Source organism: Charadrius vociferus, unplaced genomic scaffold, assembly GCF_000708025.1.
Source record: "Charadrius vociferus isolate BGI_N301 unplaced genomic scaffold, ASM70802v2 scaffold174, whole genome shotgun sequence".
Classification (NCBI taxonomy): Eukaryota; Metazoa; Chordata; class Aves; order Charadriiformes; family Charadriidae; genus Charadrius; species Charadrius vociferus.
The window spans coordinates 1,210,576-1,233,453 of NW_009648441.1; the positions used below are offsets into that span (position 1 = coordinate 1,210,576).

The window sequence follows — 22,878 nt, forward strand, 5'->3', positions numbered from 1 at the left end:
AATGTCCAGTTCTGTGGTGTTTCTCCCTGGTGATCCAAAACACTGATGGTTACTTCTTGGACAGATTACTTCGTAGGTGGGATTCCCCTGTATATAGGATAAGACATAGAAGACTGCTGTATAGATTAATAAATTAACATTTGTCATGTTCTTCAATGGTTAGCAAGAAATGTCACAGAAAACTGACTAATAAAATGTTTTTATAGTTTATTAAATTAGTTCCTTCAGTGTTAGCGTAAGAAATTCCAAAAGATAATTTAGCTGTTTCTCTAATGGCAGGGGAGTACAGTGTATGTATGTTTGTGCTCGTTATGCTGTTGTGGATCCAAACATTAGTAGTAACTTTGTAGAAACCCTGGTGATTATGATTTATAAATTTCACATTATTGAGCTCTGGATTAACCCTTTCTGACGCTGAAAACTTGTAGAACAGCAATACAATTTTTCCCAATTTCAATGATTTAATGGTGGTGCCTGAAGAGTTGTGGTATTTTTTATTAGGTGAGCACTGTTTTTATGAGGTTTGCTTTGTTTCCAAGATTTGAGAGCTACGATTATCCTTTTTTTTTTTTAAGGAATTGTAGACTATGGTTCATAGCTGCTTTCCAAAATCCCCATCACTGGTTGCAGTGCAGCAATAGCAATGAGTCTGTTCGCTATTGAAACAGTAACTCAAAAGATATGAAATAGCCTTTCAATGCTGTGTTAATCGTCAAAGTTGTTGACTAAATTTGTACACAACCTGTAATAATCTTCATAGGATATTTGATTCTTTATGACTTTTTTTTCCTGACAGAGTTTATAGAAGTATATTACTGATGTTACCAAAAAAACACAAAACCTTTTTGAAATCTAATAAACTAGGGAACAGCTTAGTTGCCTTCTTTCTTTGAGTTCATTGTTTAGTGATCTTCAGGAGTGGAGACAATTGCAGTGTCACCCCTCAGCTTTGGTGGCTTTCAAACTCTCCATTCACATTAGTAAAATAGTAAATAATTAGCCAGTAGACTATGAATAATCAAGTTTGTCCAGAATATCTTCCTTCACTTATGCAAAATTTTAGGAAGTCTGTCAATGGCAAATGACTTTTTGCCAGGAAACAGTAACGGAGCTCTAGAATTGTTACTTACCGTTAAATTATTCTCTCTTGTCTCCCAAAAAAAGCATAAATCACAACTTGGCTCTACTAAAACGGAACTTGAGTTATAACTGATAGAAGCTGTTTGGTTGTTACATATGTTATCAAGTTCTCTTCTCACATGGCTTGTTTATGCTGTTCAAGTTGAAAAACATGGTGAGCTGTAATACTGAGTCTTAGGATTCAGTAAATCCTACATTAGAATAAACTTTGTGTTTTCCTTTTCTCTCAACCAAAGTAGAGGATTTTAGCCTCCGATTTCTTTCATTCCATTTTATGTATGGAATCATATTCTAAATGTTCATTAAATGTGGAAGATATAATGACCTTTTTGGTAAGTGTTCAATGAAGTATGTAAAACTCTGGCACAGCCAGGTTAATAACTTGGTTATAAGTTGCTTTCATGTGTATTTAATACAGGAAGAACTGGAGTCATATAATTGCATTTCTTGATGATGTTGTTGTCCCCATCCCCGCCCCCACACACACCTTTTGTTGTCTCGAATGATGCACTTAAAGCATTTTGACCTTAAAATTTGTTTTTGGTTATGCACTTGCCTACATTTACTCCAGAAAAAGATGGGGGTTGGCCCAAAAGAAGGGGAGTCACATGTTAAAAAATTGTGGTACATTGAAGCTTTGGTTTTTCAGGTACTTGCAGTATTGAATGTGGTGGGTTTAGTCCAGAGAATAGAAGTTTGTTTGAATTTATTGCATGACAGTTGATTCCAGAAAATACCAGTCTGCAGCTGTTTGTTTTTCTTCTGAAGTTTGTTTTTTAATTGCTCACTTCCTCCATGCTCAGCCTATGTTTTCCTTCTGGCTCACAGTTTTATAAGAAAAAGGCAACCTTGCAGTTCGTATCAATGACTTTTACACTTCCTCTCTTTTTCTAGAAATTCTTCTAGAGATGATGATAGGCTAGCAATAACAGAAATTCTTGTCATATTAAAAAATACAAAAATCTTTCAGGTGAATTTTGTAGATGGTTAGGAAAAAGATTAAAGAAAAAACTTGATTTTTTTTCTTTTTTCGGTCTGTGTATTTTCGTGTGTGTGTATAGCGTAATCACATCCCTCAAAATCCTACCATTTTTCATTCTGTCTTGCAGCAACTTTATAGAAAGAAACCAGGATTGGCTGTTACATGTGCAAAGGTACCTCAGAATATGGACAAGAATAGATACAAAGATGTTCTACCCTGTGAGTATTAAGTACAAACTTTCTGTCTGTTTTACTTTATCCTCTAAATGATAACTTATAAAACTGTTGTACTGAACTTCTTGATTAAAGATTTCATTATATAATCAAAGTCATATAATTGTTCATTTTATTTTCTAAAAGGTTATCTATTTTGGTTTGTATCTGCTGTTTGTATGTCTGCATTTCCTCAGTTTTTTGACTTAATAGAAGGGAAGCATGCCCCTTAATTGCTAATTTGATTCCCTCTTTATTACTTTTTTGTGTGCAGATGATGCCACAAGGATAATATTGCAAGGAGATGAAGATTACATTAATGCAAATTACGTGAATGTAAGTCATAAAGACACCTGCACTTGTCCACTTTCTGTATTATAGTAGCAGGCTATATTTAGCTCTTTTAAGGTATAAGGGAGTTTCGGTTTATATTTTGGGGATTTGTAAGCGTGAGGTAAAGATTCATAATGTAAAAGATTGTCTCTGGTGAAACAAGTGGCCATCCTGATACACAGTAGATGCAAGCATGTGGTATACAGTGTATTATGTACAGGGTCTTTAACCAGTAAAAATTGTTTTACCTTTCGATATACTGCAAATGCTGAGGTTGTCTCCTATAGTGTAAAACTAAGCCTTTTTTCCTCTGGAACCACTTTTGGCCTACCGACTATGCTATGAAGGGTCCAGAAGATAAACCAGGGTTCTGATTGGCCTAATCATGTGTGTAGGCTGGGACACAGGGAGAAGAGGGGATAATGTATATAAATGTTTGTGTCAGATACTTAAATACCTAAACCACAGAATTAACTATTAACTTACTATGTCTAGTATCAGGCAATAAACAGCTTTTGCTGGTGTACCTCTGGTATACCTTGCCATTATTCCTTACCGACTATTAAAGAAAATTTGGAAAGCTTTGCCGTTTCAAGTTTTCATATAATACATTTTCACTATTAATCATCTCTTTCTAGTTCAGCATGAAGGACTATAGTATCTATAGTACACACCTGGTTTAATTTAAACACTTAAAAATATTTCACGTAATAAATTGTCATCTTGATTTTCTTATTACTCAGCTTGCTGCCTTATCTACCCTCAAGTCTGTTTGAATGAAAAGCTGAATTAAAGAAAAATGGTACTTGAGCAGTGAGGGCAAACTTTACATAGGATTTTTCTTTCTCTTTATAGATGGAAATTCCTTCTGTGGGCATTGTGAACAGGTACATTGCAACTCAGGGGCCTCTTCCACACACATGTGCACACTTCTGGCAAGTAGTTTGGGATCACAAGTTGTCACTGATCATCATGTTAACAACTCTCACTGAGCGAGGACGGGTAAGTGTTCAGGTTCTTTGTATGCTAAAGAAATGTACTGTGCCTTTATAATTTTTTTTCCCGTTATTATGATCAAATAACCCTAAAATAGGCCAGCTTATACTGTTAAATCATTTCTCTGAAGGCCAGGCTTTCTGAATTACTTAGAGGAGCAGATACACTGCAGCTTACTTTCTGTTATGCTTCTTTGAAAACAAACCATCTGTCTGATAAATAGAAATCACTGTATTGACTCCATTTTGCTGATCAGCCAGGGAGTACGTGCTGTCTTTTTTTCCCCCTGAGACCTGGGCTCCATGTGGTAGTTGCTCTCCTAATGATTAAGCAAACATCTGGAAGCATTGAGCAGGTTGAGCAAAACTTGCAGTCTGGTTTCATACAAGAGTCTGCCATTGCAGTATTTTCTAGTTTTAGTATACAGGTGTTCAGAATTTAACCTGCTTACTTTTATTTATGTCATAGGTTCTTTCCTAGAATTGCTCTGATAATTCTTTTAATTCTGTTTAAATAAATTCTATCGCTCCATTAATTTCAAAATAATACACTGAAAATTAAAGCAGTATCTGATGTATTGTGTTGTATTTTGATTTAATGTATCCTTTGTAGTTTTAAAGGTGGAGTTTTTATATTTTTAATGTACAGAAAGGGATTGTTTTTGAAGTTTCAGAATCTGAAAACTGGACAGTTTTTTTTTTTTTTAAGAGGTGGAAATGATGATGACTCTTGTATGCATTCACTGTAGCCTTTATCTTTATTTCCTACGTGATCTATCCTACACTATCAAATTTATCTGGCACCTCAGCCAAAACCCAATGTTTTTGGAAAGCAAGAGAGCGAGTATTTGAAGTCATAAACAGTATAATGATTGAGATATAAGTAAGGACAGTTAAGCAACAATATAATTCCTCATTATATAAAAGAAGCGTGAAAGCTGAAAAGCAACAGATTTTAACCACAGTCAGGTTATGTGGCTGTTTATGGAGACAGACGTTATTGAACAAAAATGCTCCCTTCATAGTTTCCTGCTTTCTTTTCCTTGCATTGAGGAGAAACACAGGTTGGTACTAGTCTGTACTTTGCCCAGTGAGTTGGAACCTTCAAAATGATTTGTCTCTAACTTCTAACCATCCTGCTGGTACCTTTATACACCAGACACTTTTTCTGAGTTTTGTTTACTTTCAGAGGTGATTTACATTTGCCCAGTTTGGGGGTGAATTTTCAGGGACAGGAAGAGATGTATGTTCTTGCCAGAGTATCGCCGTTGCCAAATATCAGACCTTTTTCCCAAACCCTGGAGGTTTTACGTTCTAGAATATCTCTTTTCAATGGTGTTAAGATTTGTATTACAGGATAAAAACCTTTTTTTTTTTCCCCAGTAATGTTCATTTTGCAGGCACAGATACATGATTTTGGCTTAAATTTAAAGTGGAAAGTATCATGCATAAACTACTACAGCAATAGTTTCAGGCATAATGGTTAAAATTTGGATTTCAAGCCATTAAAAATTGAGCCCTAAGAAAGGTAGAACTAAAAAATTTTAACATTTCAAAATTTCCAGCTCTTGCCACTCCGTATTAGTTTAAAAAGAAGTTATAGACAAAAAAATGTTACAGATGGCACAGACAATGTTGATAAGTTGATAGAGAGTCCAAATTAACTAAAGCTGAAGTGTAAACATGTTGGGAATATCAATTTGTTTGGGGTGTTTCAGAGCTAGTAACAATTAGTATTAAAATGGATAGGCAGGGAAGAGGGCAACTATAGCTCAGCTCTTGTGGTCACACACAATTAAGTAAAGTTTTCAGCACAGTATCTAGGGGCTTGTGTCAAAATGTGTTTTTTTTATGAATCCCTTGGATTTTCTTACAGCTCAGCTGGACTTTTTCTTTAATATGCCATTCTCAGAAGTCCAGTGGACTCATACTTGGAAACGACTTGGTTCATATTTGTTACATGATGGCAATTATTTACAAGATTGGAGTTGCAGAAGTGGAAGATGAGGATATTTAATTACTGGGATGAAATGTTGAAACCTTTATGTTGATGGGCTCTCTTCAGTGAACAAAAATTTCACTGAACTAGTATCTCACTGGAATGCTTTTTCAAGTTCTGTCTATTCCACAACGTTTCAGCCTTTGATTAGATGGGAAATAAGGTGGAAAACTAACTGTCACTAGCACTGCTCTAAGCTTACCTTTTAAAATGAGGGATAGATATTGGTGTTAGGATTGTTTCTACAAGTTACATGAATACTGACTAGATGTGCCTATCTTATCTGCCTTTAGAAGGTGAACCAGGAAAAGGAAGACTGTAATTTCAGCAGTAGAGTGGTAGGGATCTGAAGATCAGCCTCTTCCTATCAGTAGCAGAAGGCAAGAGAGAAAATGGTTCTTTATGGTTGTATGCAGAATTGATTAATCTTTTAGAAAAGATAGGATATTTCATGGGTGTAATTTTAATATTGTGTTCAATTTCATCTCTCACTTGTATTTTGGTGTACCTCCAATTGTGTGTACAGTACATCAGGTGCATTCACGTGCATGTATGACTCTGCTTGTCACATGTTGGTAGGCTTGAAGATTAAGCTATTATAGCCTTGCATGAAACCTATGTGAGGCAGAGGGCAAATTACACTTTCCTGCATCAATAAGTATGTTTCTGGGCTTTTGTTTATAACTTTAGCATTTAGATACAATTAGTCATTTAAGAGAAGATCTCTGTCCTCAGTCTTGCATCTGGTGTAGAAAATAAATATACATCTCTCTGACAAATGACACTCACATGAACTAAGCTTGTTCATCAGTTCTTCCAGTTTCTGAGCTCAGTTTTCCCTAGAAAGTGTGAAGGGCAACTTTCATTATATGACCAAGTTACTGTGGATTATTGTGCCTGCAGTAACTTTCTATATAGTATTCTTGCTACTAATGTTTATAAACATTATTCTGTGTTTTAAAAATATGTTTGCCTTGAAACACAAAATACGATTGGATGGAAAAAAGAATACATTTTTCCCGTTCAGAGAGTTCCTGTCAAAAACTGAACTAAAACATAGCTCTTAATGGACTGAAAACTAATACCTGAGTTAGGGAAGCAATCTTTCGAAGATTGCTAGGGTGACTTCATTACCATCAGCACTTGCTTTCAGGGAGAGGCAAAGGGAAACCATTCTTATAGAAGCAACCAGACAAGTATAAGGCACACTGAACTTCTGGAGGGTGTGTGTTAAGGGATGACAGTGCTGTTGGGTATTCCTTTTCCTGCTCCCTCTCTCTGTGCAGAATGAGTTATCTCTTTGGGCCTCCAGAAACGGAGCCTGCATTGCCCTTTCCCTCAGCCGTGAGACTGCAGTGTTGGAATGGGGGGGACAGACTGGTTTGCACTACTTTTTGCACTCAGGCGTGCTCTTGCTTCAAGGTCTAAGAATAATTCAGGTTTGAAGGAACCTGTGGAGATACATGGTCCACTCCTCTCTCAAAGCAGGGGCATCTTTGAATTTCAGGCAGGTTGCAGAGTGTCATGTCAGTTAAGTTTTGATTATTTTCATGGATGGAGATTCCACAGCCTCATGGGGCATCTTGTTTCCATCCTTAATCATCCTCACAGAAATGTTTTGCCAACATCTAATCAGAATTTCCCTTTTTGCATCTTTTTTTTTTTTCAGTCATGTCTTGTCATTTTGTTGTTCACTTTCAAGAAAAGTATGGCTCTGTCCCTGCGATAACCTGCTATTAGGTTGCTGAAGTTAGTTATAAATTCATCCCCTTCACTTCTTTTAAGACGAAATAAATCCATCCGGTTCTCCTCCTACATTATGCCTTGAGAAGTCCTTTTAGCAATTGCAGATAAGTACCAGACAGAAAGCATCTTGCATTCAATTTACCTGAATTTTTGTTATAAATGACTAAAGCAAAAGTTTATAGGGAATTTAGCATATTTTGTCATGTTATTTTCCAATTTGGATGTAAACAACTCACCAACAAACCAGATTAAATTTTATACCACTCCTTGAATTCCCTGAACTGTAGTATAACCGGGGGGGGAGGGGAACAGAATTGCTTGTATACAGTCTTGATGTGTGCTTAATTTTCTTTACAGACCAAATGTCATCAGTATTGGCCTGATCCACCAGATGTAATGGAATATGGCAGCTTTCGTGTCAGATGCCACTCTGAAGATTGTACAATTGCTTACGTTGTTAGAGAAATGGTGATTACAAATGTTGAGGTAAATGCCTGTTATCTTTCATTGTCCTCAAGCAAGCTGAGTGAATACGTGTATAGATAAGTAGATAGAGACTCTGTGTCTGAGCACGTACATCTGTGTGTGAATATACACATGCGTGTGTACATATACACATTTTTATAAAAAGAATATATATTATATGAATGAACATAGTACGATAATTTCTTTAGAGCTTCTTCAAAGACATACTTTTTGAAGTTCCATATACATCAATATGTTATGCTGTACAGGTACTGTAATAAGCTTCATAAAGAAGTTTAGTGCTTTTCTGTAAATAGTTTTGCGGTCGCTGACTCTTCACAAGTATTTCGATTTTCAATTAGAGTTTTTTTCTAAGTAATCGTGCTCTTTCAAGGATGAAATATGGATCACTTGGTTAATGGCACATGCAGCTAGAACAGCTAAGAAAAAAGTGAATCATAATAGTGTTTTGAGAGAAGATGGAGAATCTCACCAGCTCCTTTTCATCATCTTTAGTCAGATCTTAAAAAAGAAAAAAATCTATATATCTCAATTGAAATATGCTTAATTTATATAAAGTACTTACATTCCCTAGCTGCTAATACTTTATGTTAAAGGAAGGGTTATAAAGCAAAGAGAAAGTTAAATACATGGAATACTTCTTGCCTATGAGCTTTTGTTGTGAAATCTGTGTTCAGATCACATCTTGACTTCCCACAACCTGAATACAGGGGATGAAGTTTGGCTTTGTTTTTAAGTTGTCCTACATTTCCTATGCATTTCCCTCTTCATGTCTTTTCCAAAATTCTATGATTATTTTCTAAAAAGATGAAGGTTTGTGCTATGAGAAGACACATGTGTAAGAAATCACTGTGTACTGACCAAATGCTAATTTACAGTTCCAATACAAGTCAATCTTTTAAACTTCTGTATAGTTAAGTAGATTTTTCCTGTTACTAGAATTGCTAGTAATAAGAAAAAGGAAATATCTGTTTTAAAACGTACCATTTAATTGACATGCTTACAGCAAGATGGCCAATCCTTTAGTCTCATAAATTTGTGACTGAATCTGCCGCTTGACAGTGCATCCAGATTTGTTTTAATGTGATTAAGATTTCCTTTGTAGTCATAAACATGTGAGATGCCAGTACTTAAAGGTTTTCCAGTTAAAATGGTTTGCAGTGTTTCAGTTTTTTGCTATGAAAAACCATCCAGTCAGGGAGCAGCAGTTCAATTTTTCAGCTAATTAATCTGTTAGTGATAAACTTGAAGAAATTAACAGAAGAAATTAACCTTATTAAAGCAGTACTGCAGAGTATAGGTAGACAAATTTTTAGTTCCTGTTGCTCAAATTAGTTGATTGCCAGTTAACTTCGGTTAGCTAATGCTTCATATAAATATAGTTTACCCTTTTCAAATACTTATTCTTTCTCTTGGTATTTATCAAACCGGTACATAATTTTGAGTAAGTTCACCAGTGATTGTATTCAGTATGTGTTTTCACTTCAGGTGTCAATTTACTAGCATGTGATAAGTCAAAATTCTAATGAGAGTTGGGCAGTCAGTTTTTTGTGGGTTTTTTTTTTTTTTAATACAAGCTAATTCTTTTTGAGATAGAGATTGTGTGAGAATATGATGTGCCTTTGTAGACATGTTAACAGATGTGAAAGTTACAAGGATCTTCAAATGTGTAAGCTGCCTCATGATAGCTCTCAGCTGAGAACATAATTTCTAATGCAGAGGTATATGCTTGCATAGATTTCATCTAGGTTAGACAAAAGCATGCTAAAGCTAGTCCTTGGTGGATGTGTGTGTGTTGGGTTGAAGGCAGGGTTGTTTTGAGGGGGTCTTTTATTTTGGTTTGTTTGGTTGTTGGTTTGTTGGTTTTTTTTTTTCACTAAAGGTGAGTTTATTTGTATTCTTAAAGTAGCTACACTCAAAAGAACACTCAACATTGAGCTGTCCATGCAGTAAAAATATGACCCTAATAATTGATAGTTCTGAGTGCATTTGGCATTTCAGATGGAAATAAAACCCTTTGTAGCTTGTTAAAACATAGCAAAAGAACTCACTGAAACACTGACGTATCTCCTAGTTTTCCACGTCATTTGAGCTGATTTCTTAAAGCTGACCAAATATATTCTTCTGGAGGCATCTTGTGTTTCAGTAGACTTTGCAAAGCTTGATATGTACTAGCTCTCACAGATATTGTTGTTGTATTCTTTGCTGAATACTATAAAAAGTCATTTGAATTCAAACCAGGGTTTTATTATTCCCTGAACTGATGTGAGCATCATTGGACTGGTCTTTTTGAAGACAAGTAGCTTTAATAGTAAGACGGATAAAGCTTCCAAACTCACAAGAGACTTGATTTCTGTTGGAAAGGCATATTTGTGAAAGAATTTTCTGTGAATTAAGTTGCACAGACTTCAAATCTGCCTTTAGAGGAAAATAGCTCAAAAGAGACATTTATGAAATGATGCCCTTGGCCTTCTGTTCATATATGTTCAGAAGACTTGAGGAACAAGAAACTTCGTAGGATTTTTCTGATGCAGTTTAACTCAGTGCTTCTTTACCTGTAACTGAAGATTGGCAAAGGACTGCAAATGTGAAATATTTGTAACCTTTCTAAGCCTCGTGAAATGAAATAAGGATTAATTTCCTGCCTTTTCTCTTCAAGAACAAGACCAAAAGCTATCTCGTAGCAAAATGAGAAAAGCAAATAAAGCACTAAGTTTGGTTTTTTTGAGGTTGGGTGTTTTTTTTTTTTATTTTTAAAAAGAGCTTCAGAACACTTTGGGGACCTGAACAAACAGACTAAAGGAAAGAAATGGTATAGTGCAAGTGCAAAATTCATCACATAGTGCACTATTTTGTAAAACAAGATAAATGTTTCTTTTTAATCATTGAAAAAATATCATGGGAAGCCTGAAGCAAACTTTCATTCAATTTCCTGTTATGACTTGCAACATATCATTGCCCGTTACATCTCATGAATTTCATCCAGTTACGTTTTGAACCTTTTTATTTTTCACTGGTTTCCCAGTTTCACCTGCCTTTAAACAAGCTTTTTTTCTTGATATTGGTTAACTGTGACTAGAACCCAGCCATGGAACTTGGCAAGGCTGTGGAGACAATACTTGCTGAAGCTAATTCTTCAAGTAACTTTGAATAACAACAATTTTGAATGTTTTTTTTATTTTTATTTTCATTCTTCCACATCTTATGTTAGTTGTTGCCACACCATGCTAGTAGTTTCCAAAGTGCTCTGTCATTCTACCACCTGATTTGCTTTATTAACTAAATTAATCATTCAAACAAAAAAAACAAGATGTTTAAAAATTCATTGCATTTCATCCTTTAAAGACAAGTTATACAATGCTATAATGAATGAGGGGTGAGCACCACAAGAGAGCACTTACCCTTTATACACAACCCAGGTCAAGGTAATTAAGACAATTCCTTGTGTCATAATGTGAACTGTTTAATGTGATTGTGTAGACAATAACAATGCAAATAGAGAGATTTGAGGGAGAGAAACTTCTTTTTAATTTTAAAGCTATCACTTTCTATGGATATCACAATGATGAGGGGAATGGTTTGGAGAAAAAGAGGATAAATTGATGCAGAAATTCAAACAAAGTGAAAATTAAGCATAAATCTGGTTTGCTAAGGAAGGGTGTTACTGTTTGTTGAAGAGAGGTAGAATTGTCAGATGAAGACTGACTGGTATCTTTCTGTTTCTGAATGACTGGAATGTAGGCCCTGTAGTGACTGTGTTAAATTGATATTAGATGAAACAAACGCAGCAATGTAAATGACTATACTGCCAGGACTTTCTGCTATAAACAGCTGAAAATAGAATTTCTCTAATTTTTACACATTTTAGTTGTTTGGGCTGAGGCTTTCCATGCCATTTGAAGATTGCCAGATACATGTCATGCAACAGTTTGTGGGGGGGAAATGTTGAGTTTGCTCATGTAAAAGATTCTTGGATTGTTTTGTTGAAACTTCCACTTCTGCACATTAAACAAAACCTTGTATTTTCTCTTTCCAAAGAAATCTGTTTAAATTTGGCCATGTCATAAATGTCTTGAGCAAACCTGTCACGCTGCAGAGGTATTGTAAAGGCCGCTCTGAAAAGTAGTGTTGTGTTCTGTCAAACACTGTGGTAGAAGAAAACGAGTCGGTTTTAAATAGTAAAGAGCTGAAGAACAAAAGTAGATTAAAAGTGTTATGGCGAGAGTATACAGGGTATAAGGAGGTGGCAACAGTGGGCCAAACAAATGCCAGATGCCGCTGCCAAAGTATCTATTCTTCAGAAACTAGGCTTTAACCCTGATCAGAGTCTCAACTTTAAAGGTATACTTGTGAAGCTCACTAGCAAAGAGCATACCTTTTCCTGCTTAGAAGATAATAGGACCATTTCAAGGTTAATGTCATCCTACATAATGAAATTTCTTTTCTTTTTTTTTATTGAAGATTATATTGTAACCTAGACCAAAGAGGACATTAAATCAAGAGGTCAAATGTGAAATCAATTGCTTGGATTTTAAGAAAAGTTAGAATTAAGGTTGACTTTTCAAGCCTAAATTTCCTTCTTTCTATATGAGTATTATCATTCTAAGCTGTGTGCCTTGTTTTTCTGAAGAACGCTCGATTCTGTTATTAGTAAGGGGAGAGTCACTTTAGGAGAATGAAACAGGGAAATCTTCCTTCTGATGTAATTACAATAAACCAGGCTGGAAACTGCAGAAAAATGAAGAATGGATATTTTTGTGGCTGGAGGTCTTGACAATGAGATTGTTGGCAGACTTACTAGAAAAGATCATGTGTCTTTACTCTGTGTTTTTGAGCAAAATCTAGGATGTTAGCTTAACCACAATGAAGTTCCTTTTGAGGTAAGATGCCTTGAATTTGCACAGGAGGGGTAGGTACAAGTAAATCTTTTTTTTTTTTTGGCTGACGCCTTCACAGCAACAATAACCATTATCAGAAAGACAGTAACAAATACTTGAAACAGATATGATGTCTTAGACCTCTGTAGCTGCTTGCCACGTTAAATGTAGGTCAACACTGTGAAACAGCTAAATGTGAGCCAAATGGCCAATGAAAAATTGGGCAAATTGCATATTCTAGAAGTGTCACTGGAGTCTAAGTTGTTTGGACTCAATTTTTTTAATCCATCATTTTTAAGCTGATTTGTGGAAATGCCAAATTCATAAATTCAATTGAAATCTCTCTATGTGAGTGCAAAAACTATTAAATATGTTTGGAACAACAAGGTGTATAATGTCAAGTTAGGCAAAAATAGTAACCAGGCCATGAGCAACTCTTGCTGTCTCACTTTCTGTAAGTTTAGACTTATAGCAGGACTATTAAAGCCAGTTTTCATAAAGGTAAATTCTACAATGATCAGTCATTAGGATACTACAAAAATGACTGTTATTGAAAACCTCGGTGCAAAAAAATAAAATATCTGTGGAAAAGGATTTAAGCTGACTTGCAGAGAATAGCGGTTTGGACAGCAACTTCAGTATAGTCAGAAGCTACCTCTTATTTTCTATTACCAGGTTTGTATAAAGAAGCGGGCTCTGGCAGAAATAGCGTGTTTAAAAATAAGCATTGTTAATAGGACATGTACAGTGGGGCTAACTATGGGACTGGTAACTATGAACCTAGCACTTCTTTTAATGTATGAGTGCTAGATTTTAGTAATCGTGATGGTCTTTTAATACAAGTTATTTCCATGTTTGGTGGTGTTTGGCTGACACTTTCTGAATTTAAAATCCAACTTTCATTATGAGTGTAAAGACTTGAAGATCTTATATTAAAAAAAACCCAAAGAAACAACACTAAAAATAGCTTTAAAAAATCTGGAGTCCGTCAGAGTACTGATTTGATATCTTCTGCATGAGATACAAGTATTAGAATTAGAAAAACTAGTTCTAACGTATATGAATATAACTACTGTTTACAATAGATTTAACTTTATGAAAAATTAAGTCTTTTTAAATGCTCATGCATTTTGAAAAGCGAGTGATATAATTATCAAATTTTACCAATTTGAATCATCTCAGCTCAACCAAAAGAACCAAAACAAAACTGACTATATCAAAACACAACTAGAAAACTAGACTAACGCTTGAGGCATACCTGGAATAATTAACAAACAGCTATGTTGTTCTCTAGGGATGAATAGGGCCCGTAACAGAAAATGAAGATGATCACACCAAAAGGAACAGCCTTGAGGACTAAGTGCATGCTCTTACAGTGTATTCTTACTCTGAATAAGTCTTATGTAACATGCTTATTGTACTTAATGTCTATAAACTAAAAAGAATGCAACTCACTATATTTGAGCCTGAATTACTGAGAAGTAAAAATTAAGTTAACTCTTTCCTCTTCTCTGAGCTTTTAAAATGGCTTTTTATGCTACACATTACTGTCAGTGGTTCTCAGGTGTGCCACTGGCACTTTTCCACGATGCATGGCTTAATTCTTCAAGCACATGGAAAGTGACTGGATACTCACTCTTGGATAATTTTAGAATGAATCAAGTCTTTGTTTCACCTGAATGCTGTAATTCAAATGTCTCTGATTTAAGAGAATCAGCTGAAACTGTTACATGTAATTGCTGCGTTATCTCATTTCTCTTTTGAAGAGGTTCTGATTAAGCACACGCAGATTTGCAGAAGAGGACTTTTTAACGACATTTTCTTGTCATGTCTTTATATTTTTCAGTCTGTGGCTTTTCAGAAAAATTTAAAGTGTAATCATTTGATCAAGCTCAACTACATAATGGCAACAAAGCTGAGTAGAAAGAGGCCATGCTTTTTCTTGCAGAGATCGTGGTCGTTGTGCGTTCTTTTGATGACCTGGATGATAGATCCCAATGGAATTTGTATTACAGTGAGGGCTTGGTCATTAAAATTAGATTACATTGTCTGCTTGGGTTTATGCTAGACCTTTTAATTGTGATTGCTCAGACTGTCTTTAAGAAGCTAAGTATGAGCTGTGTTTATCTGCATGTCCTTGGTGGCAGCTGTAAATTTCAGCAGTTACTTTGACTGGAATAACTGCATTTCCTAGGACTCTACTTGGTACACAGGCAGTAGTTATTCTGTCATCTGTATCTTACTAGCCTGCTCCCTGGGAGTGGAAGCACTTCCTCAAGTGGAAGAGGAAAGCAAGCAGTTGAAGGCATTTAAAATGGGTCATGTGTTTCAGTCCTTGTGCACTTAAGTGAAAAGGAAAAAAAACCCTCTTAGTCACTGGCATCATGAAAACATTCTTGCATGAACCACTAGGGAGAGGCTGGCTTTTATAGACTAATACAGTGATCATAAAATCATAGAATACTTTGGGTTGGAAGGGACCTTTAAAGGTCATCTAGTCCAACCTCCCCAGCAATGAGCAGGGACATCTTCCACTAGATCAGGTTGCTCAAAACCCCATCCAACCTGACCTTGAATGTTTCCAGGGATAGGGCGTCTGCCACCTCTCTGGGCAGCTTGTTCCAGTGTCTCACCACCCACATTGTAAAAAATTTCTTTCTTATATCTGGTCTAAATCTTCCTTCTTTTATTTTAAAGCCATTACCCCTTGTCCTATCATAACAGGCCCTGCAAAAAAGTTTGTTCCCATCTATAAGAAAGTCTCTTTAAGTACTGAAAGGCCACAATCAGGTCTCCCTGGAGCCTTCTCTTCTTCAGGCTGAACAACCCCAGCTCTCTCAGGCTGCCTTCATAGAAGAGGTGCTCCAGCCCTCTGATCATTTTTTGTGCCCCTCCTCTGGACCCACTCCAGCAGGTCCATGTCTTTCTTATATTGAGGACTCCAGAGCTGGACACAGTACTCCAGGTGGGGTCTCACGAAAGTGGAGTAGAGGGGGAGAATCACCTCCCTTGACCTGCTGGCCATGCTTCCTTTGATGAAGCCCAGGATAAGGTTGGCCTTCTGGGCTGCAATAAAGTGATAAAGGAGAGAGTTTTATTTCAATAGGGTGTCAAACATTAAGTCTAGTAATGGACATCAGTAAAATGCAGCTAACAGTTTAACTGTTGCTAAACATGTGGAAGAAATAAAGGAACAACGTGAAGACTTGTCTCAGTTTGTAAAGAGTGAGACATCCTCATTGCGTGATGCAGCAGAGCCCTGGAGTGTCTTAGGTTTTTTCCTTCCCACCCTAATCATTGGTTACATCTGTAACATGGCAGTTGAGCCCAATCTGAAGGCAAAGATGATTGAGTGATTTCATAATCAAAGTTAAGAAAGAGCTAAACTGAAAGAACTTCTGTAAAACCATTTTTTTAGGTATAATTGAATGAAAAAAAGAGCTCTTCATACAACAGAATCTTTCAACTAATTAAATTGATTCCATAAAGAAAAATATTCTTCTGTGGGTCGTACAGAAATCATTCATATATATACAATGAATATGCATGTATGAACAATATATATATTGTTTTCTAACAGAAACCAGAGTTAGCAAATCTTGCAGGCAACTTTATATTATAACGGAATCTGTAAGTACACACATGAATATTTCTAATAGATCTGCAGCTGTACTTTGGGAGATTAATTTGGATTGCAGAATGAGACAAAAATGGCATTCGGGTTTTTTCATGGGAGGATCTAATGTGCTGTATTGAATAGGTGATATGCACCTTACAGAATTGAACCAGTATGCAAGCACAGGATTCCTCAATGATACAGTGTATGTATAGTCTCATTAGCATCCTGTTGAGCTGCCATTGTGTAGTCCCAAGACCCTTCTATTTTGATGTTGTTCTGAATAGTTCTTCTGCTGTTTCAGTGAATAGTTCTGAATAGTTCTTCTGCTGTTTCAGCTGTTTCTTCCATCCTGTTCTAAACTATTATATAGAACTATTATGCATAAGTCTTGTAGCGTTTTACCTCAGGTCAATCATTGATATCAAGGTATAATAGGTCAATAGTCAATAAATTAAAAAAAAAAGAAGAAAATTTGTTTAGATCACAGAAGTTAAGCTCGGTGCCTCATTTCTTTAGAAAATGTTATGCCTTTTGCATGCTTTTTAAGAACTACATGTTTATACTTTATTTGGAATTTTAAAATGGTGAACATTTTCTATGTCATGCGTACCTTACAGCACCTGCAGAATATGCTTACTGTGAAAAGTATGACTTGTATTTAGTGTACATCAATACAGGAGTCCTAACACTTTTTGAAAACCTTACTGTATTTTAGACAGAACAACAACACACCGTAACCCATCTCCAGTATGTTGCTTGGCCGGATCATGGTGTTCCTGATGACTCCATGGACTTTTTGGAGTTTGTGACCTGTATGAGGCCAAAGAGAGTAGAGAACGAGCCGGTCCTCGTTCACTGCAGGTACTTGTGTTTTAAAATTCTGATTCTAGATTTGCTTCATCCTTAGAATAAGCATTTGCTTTGACAAGTTTGTCTGCAAGACAGGAGATTCCTTGAATTAGATGAAAATGTTAAATCACTGTTGAAGGCAGAAGCATTGGTGCTGTATCTAAAGGATGAGTTTCTTTTCTCTCCCTTTATCCTGCAACCTTTTAGTGGAATGACTTAGTCACATAATTATCACAGAGCTGATAATCTGCAATGTAAGTTGTTCTCCATTTTTATTCTCTACTACTGCTGTAACGTCATTTTGAATGGTACTGTGAAGTTGGTCGGTTTATTTTCTGCTGTTCAAGTGCCTGTCAAGAAGCAGTCAGCGCTTACCTTTTTTAGTCAAAAATAGCAAACCAGTACATTTAGATTTGTAAGCAGTTATAATTGTTAAAAATCCATTTACTTTAAATGAGGTTTTAGTTTTATTTATATAAAAAGTCTATTTTTTTAAAATAATTGGCAGGAAATATTACTGAAGTGGCTTTGAAGATAAGCTTTGCGCTCTGTTCTAATTTTAGAACAGAGTAATTCCTTCCTGTAATTTCTAAGGCTATTTAGCATCCTGGTATTAAGACTGTGATATGAATCTGGTGCATTGCAAAAACCTAATTTTATGGACTATTTTTCTCTTACATTTCACAGCGCTGGAATCGGTCGCACTGGTGTATTGGTCACTATGGAAACAGCCATGTGCTTAATTGAAAGAAACCAACCTGTTTATCCGCTGGATATTGTACGGAAAATGAGAGACCAGCGAGCTATGATGGTGCAAACATCAGTAAGTGATGGAGAGGAAGCCTCATTTTCTGTATATATACTGCACTTGTCCAGTTTTAAAACAGATGCAAAAATTTTTTTAAGTGATCTAGTTGTATGAGTCTTCAGTTTTCATTATATTTCAGGCTTCCTACGTTTAGCATAACATACTGTGGTGGCAAAGGCTGCTTTGTATGTGAGGTGTGTATTTAACTCTTTTGTAAATAGTTCTTACCTTGCCACTAAAAGATAATTGATTTCTATACATCATCGATATACAAATATTAGAACACACAAAGTCAGAATTGCCCAAACCATATGTTCACGGTCTTTTGTCTAAATGCTCTGCAAGAAGCTAGAATAATTTTTTGATTTTCATTCTAGTACAGAGCCTTATAGGAAGTTATTAAACTGAAGGTAAAATTAACTGTTTTGTGGCATGATTTGAAAAGGGTAAGTGGCTTTTCAAGGAGGCTATTTAGGAGTAGAAATTTGATATTAACAATATATGGGGCTTTTTCTTGTTTTGTTTTGTTTTTAAATTGTGCCACTACTCCAGTTTGGAAGAACAAAGGGCAAGAATGAAATTCAGGAGAGCTAAATGCCCAATGTCAAATGGAAGTAAAGGGGTTTAGACCCATAAAGTCAACAGTTGAATTGGGCATTTCTGTCTCTCATCTTCAGAAGAAAATGCCTTGGTTTCCACTTGATTGAGAGAAGGAAGGAGGTAACTTGAGAAAACTAATTCTATTTGCTGGCAGGTTGATGACTGCAGGAGCTAGCATTATGATTGACTAGATGGGGGAAAAATCTTGCGTTATCAAAGGGTGTGAAAGTGTCAGGAGTTACGGTTGCTTGTGTAATATTAGAGTGCTCTGTGAGCAGAGATTGTTCATGCATGCTGCTGGGACTCGTCGGTCACTGCAGTATGAGTGCACTCTCTGGAAGTATATTGGGACCGTATGGTAGAGGAATGAGTTGTCTGAACAGTCCCCTGCCTGTTCCTTGCAGAAATGGAAACTGAGCTTTTGACAAAGGATGTTAAGAGATGAGAAACGCTAGCCTGAAGGTTAAGGAAGCTGAATGTTGACTTCTGTTCTACCTGTCTACGTCCCTCAGTTTCTAAAATGAACTGAGCAAGTCCAGGCTTAAAGTTTCTAGAGGTGGTCATCTTATTGAGAATCAGACATGAGAACCTGAAGTAAACTTCAGCTTGCCAGAAGGCTGAGTCCCTCCTATTACAACAGAAATAAGCAGGAATTGTCCTTGCGCTCTATTGTTTGATGTAACTGAAGAATATGGGGAATGGTGATAAATACAATGACAATCAGACCCTGAGTGTAGAAAACCGAGTATCTCTAATAAGATTCTTTACCTTGCTTGCTGTGTTCCATAGTTCACCATCAGCACAATCAGGAGAGGGATGATCTGTAGCAGCAATACTGTGAAACTAAATTCCCTTATTATTTCTAAAGTATGCAGATACTGTTGTGAAAAGCCAATGAGCAGAATTTGCATACCATGCTGTAAATGAGACACAGAAGCAAGCACTCAACTGTGAGAAAGCAGAATATCAGAGAGCTACATGTTAACATTTTGATCTATCCTGGGTGCTCTACTGCATTCCCGTGACTGCATTCCAGCTAGCCCCAGTGTTCATATTTGATATTCAGCTTAGGGCTTCTGGGAGAAGCCGTTAGGGATTGTTCAGTTGTAATAGAGGGATTGTTCAGTTGTAATAGCCTTGCCTGAAGCATGTTCAGCTGCCCTGTGGGGATTGTGTGTGTGCTCCAACTCTAAGATGATACACATAGCCAGATGCATGTTATGACTTACTATCAGGCAGGGCATACTCAGTAAGTAAGAATGGACTCTTCAGATCTATTAACAGATCAGTTTAGCGTCTGCTGTTAATTATATGAAAGCTGTAGTTTCTCAAAGACATGCAATTTGGTCATCAGGAACAGCAAAACAAAAGCTTTGACCAGAATCATAAAGCTACAACAAAATGTGTGTAACTGTATGGCCTTTCATTAAAAAAGAAAAAAAAAAGAAAAAAAGAAAAACTAACCATTATAGTCCATTAAAGAGAAATTAGAGATACTAAGCAATACAGAAAGCAGTCCTCTAGGACATACATAATAGAACCTAGTTATCAGCTGAGCGAGCTGTAAGAATACATGCAACAGATAAGAGCAAAGAAAACAAGTAGTCAGGGTCTGAGTCAGAGGAAGCAATGCTGAATGCTCATTCTTATTTGTTCAGTACCTTGATCGCACAAAGGAGTTAACAAAAGTATTGCACAGAGAGCTAAATATCACACTTGGCTTGTTCAGGCAGTAGAAATATGCAAATGACAATAACAAGAGAAAAGTCAAGGTAATTAAGAAATAAAGACAAAAGAACAGAGTGATATTGAATGTGGGAGTAGTTGACTGAAGGGTTGAAAGAAAAGGCAAGAAAATCGAGATGCAGAAAAGTTTCCATCCCCCAGTATTCCTTAAGGTTTTTTTGTACATAAGAGAAAATGAATAACGTTCCTAACTACTGGTATTTAAATGCAACCTAAGGTCCTTCACAGTCCAAAGGTTATCTTTTAGCCCTGTCCTTTGGGAGATATTGGGGGAATGTTTCCAGATGCTCCTGAAGAGTTGATGAGAGCTGACATACAAGGGCAGCTGGGAGAACATTTCAAAGGTGTAAAAAAGGATTTATAAAATGTGAAGCTGCGCTTCTCTGACATGGAGCTTTGGAGCAAGGTGTTCATTTTGGGGTTTCGACAATAGTGAGAAGTACTTTTGGAGAAGAGGACAGGTATGCTTTGATCTTTGTAAGTTCTTTTAAATTTCCATCATCTTGTATTCTTGGGATTGTGCTAGTCATAAAAATTTATTCGTAGATTTTTAGTTCTACACTAGTCCTACTGCTAATATCTCCATGTATCACTTTTCAGAAAGAGGCTCACAGGCTACTTGTTTTTAACAAATACGTACATCACAAGATCATGGAAGAAATAGTCTTTGTAATAGTATAATTCGTAGAAGAAACACTAATCTAATTTGCGAATACTATATAACAACTAAATAAGCTCAAATTGTTGTGTGACAGCACAATTAACATGGCTGCTACTATTCAAAAATACTCATTCCAAAGGTTTTGATCCCATGCTGTTACAAAAGGAGACGTGTGGTCTGATCACAAATTGAAAATTAAGCAACTCCATCTTCTGCAATACTGTAGGTAGTTTAAAAAAAAAAAAAAAGTCCTTAGTAAGACATTTGGACCTATGTATTCTACATGGTAACTTGAAATGCTTTTTTGATTATGTAACTTAAATGTGTCCAGTAACATGTAACTGCAGGATTGTCAAAGTTAGAATACTTGTAATAATCAGATAACAGTACCAAAAAAATAGATGAGATGCATAAAGAACATACATAACTACTTGAACTTAACATCAGAAGAATCATATAATTTTGCATGGCTTTTACAAATAAATCCTGTTTCCTGACATTTAAGCACGTGTTCTTTTAAATTTGGGGATTCTGTTTTCCTTGGTGTGCGATTTTCAATGCTTGTCCTTCAAAGAGTGAACGTTACCTTTGTTTACTGTGAACACAGCCAGGAAAGTTGGATTTTCTTCTTCCATCTTTGTATCTCCTCTGCTGTCATTGTCCAGGAGAAAAGGAAGCAGTTGGACTGTTAGTCCTATTAAATACTACAGGAGTTTAACTGCATCCATAAACATTGTTCTTTTTTCTTTCTTATGCAGAGTCAATACAAATTTGTTTGCGAAGCTATTCTTCGTGTTTACAAAGAAGGATTGGTTCGACCATTGGATTCCAGTTAGCACAGCAGCGAAGGATGAATTCTTTTTTCCGACTTAAAGACTGCTCTTTAAGTAAAACAAGGGCTTGTTTCTGAAAGCAACTAGAATGGACTAGAAGCCCATGAAAAGACAGATGAGCACATTTGAACTGTGGCACTTTAAATTTCTCAAGAAGATTACTAAATCATGTACAGTATAACAAAGTCATGTAGATAAATATATGAGAGCAATTGTGTGTAATATGCTTTATTCACATAGACACCATAAACAATCATGGAAACCTTAATACATCTCTTTTACTGCCTTAAAACACCCTTCATTTTTTTAAGTTACACGGTCCTTGTGTTTCTTTTGAAAATGCAAACCCAAAACTAATAGTATTGAGATGATTCAGCTTAAGAAGGTATTTAATATCTTTGTATTGTATGAAAGTTCATTGAAGGTGAATATTTGTAACTTTCTTATTGGGACACTAAATATTCATGGAAATGTAACCTTGCCTTCTAAAAGGCTGATGTAGAGCTTTAAAGGATAATGCATAACTACTGTACATTAAGAGCTGGAGAAATTAAGTATTCAGTTACCATAAATCTATTAGTAAGTATGCCAGCTGTTATAATATGCTTCTTAGAAATCACATCTACTGTATGTGATGTGCAAAATAATGCTGCATTTAAGCATTTATGCAGATGGTACAGTCTACATCTTCTGTTGATCAACTTTAATCACAACTTGCCCTTTTAACAGTGGCCTGCTTCTTACAGTTTTAGTTACTGTATTCCATTTCTTTTGTTTCAGCGGTCCATCTCCTTTATACTTGTTTTCCACTGCTGTTTCTATAAGTGGACTGAAAACATTTTAACTTAAAATGAGGTTTAATTCCATCACCTTTGTTTCCATGTGTATTTATGAGTTCTCAGATGTAAATGTGGATTAATGTTGCACACAAGTACTAGACTTTTGACTAACTGTATATGCAAAGTAGTCTAATCCAATACTGGAAGAAAAAT

The 22,878-nt window shown here is 36.0% G+C and overlaps 1 protein-coding gene across 2 annotated transcripts in view; it reads left to right on the forward strand.

The window, feature by feature from the left end:
* Positions 1 to 22,525, forward strand: part of PTPN3 (protein tyrosine phosphatase, non-receptor type 3) — a 96,598-nt gene extending 74,073 nt beyond the window's left edge. For both annotated transcript variants that reach the window (XM_009885440.1, XM_009885441.1), the window contains 7 exons: positions 2,250 to 2,340; positions 2,609 to 2,670; positions 3,523 to 3,669; positions 7,765 to 7,893; positions 17,105 to 17,250; positions 17,926 to 18,061; positions 21,812 to 22,525. In XM_009885440.1, the coding sequence (XP_009883742.1) occupies positions 2,250 to 2,340; positions 2,609 to 2,670; positions 3,523 to 3,669; positions 7,765 to 7,893; positions 17,105 to 17,250; positions 17,926 to 18,061; positions 21,812 to 21,889 (789 nt within the window). In that variant the 3' untranslated portion in view covers positions 21,890 to 22,525. The remainder of the gene's footprint in view (positions 1 to 2,249; positions 2,341 to 2,608; positions 2,671 to 3,522; positions 3,670 to 7,764; positions 7,894 to 17,104; positions 17,251 to 17,925; positions 18,062 to 21,811) is intronic.
* Positions 22,526 to 22,878: the final 353 nt, after the last annotated feature.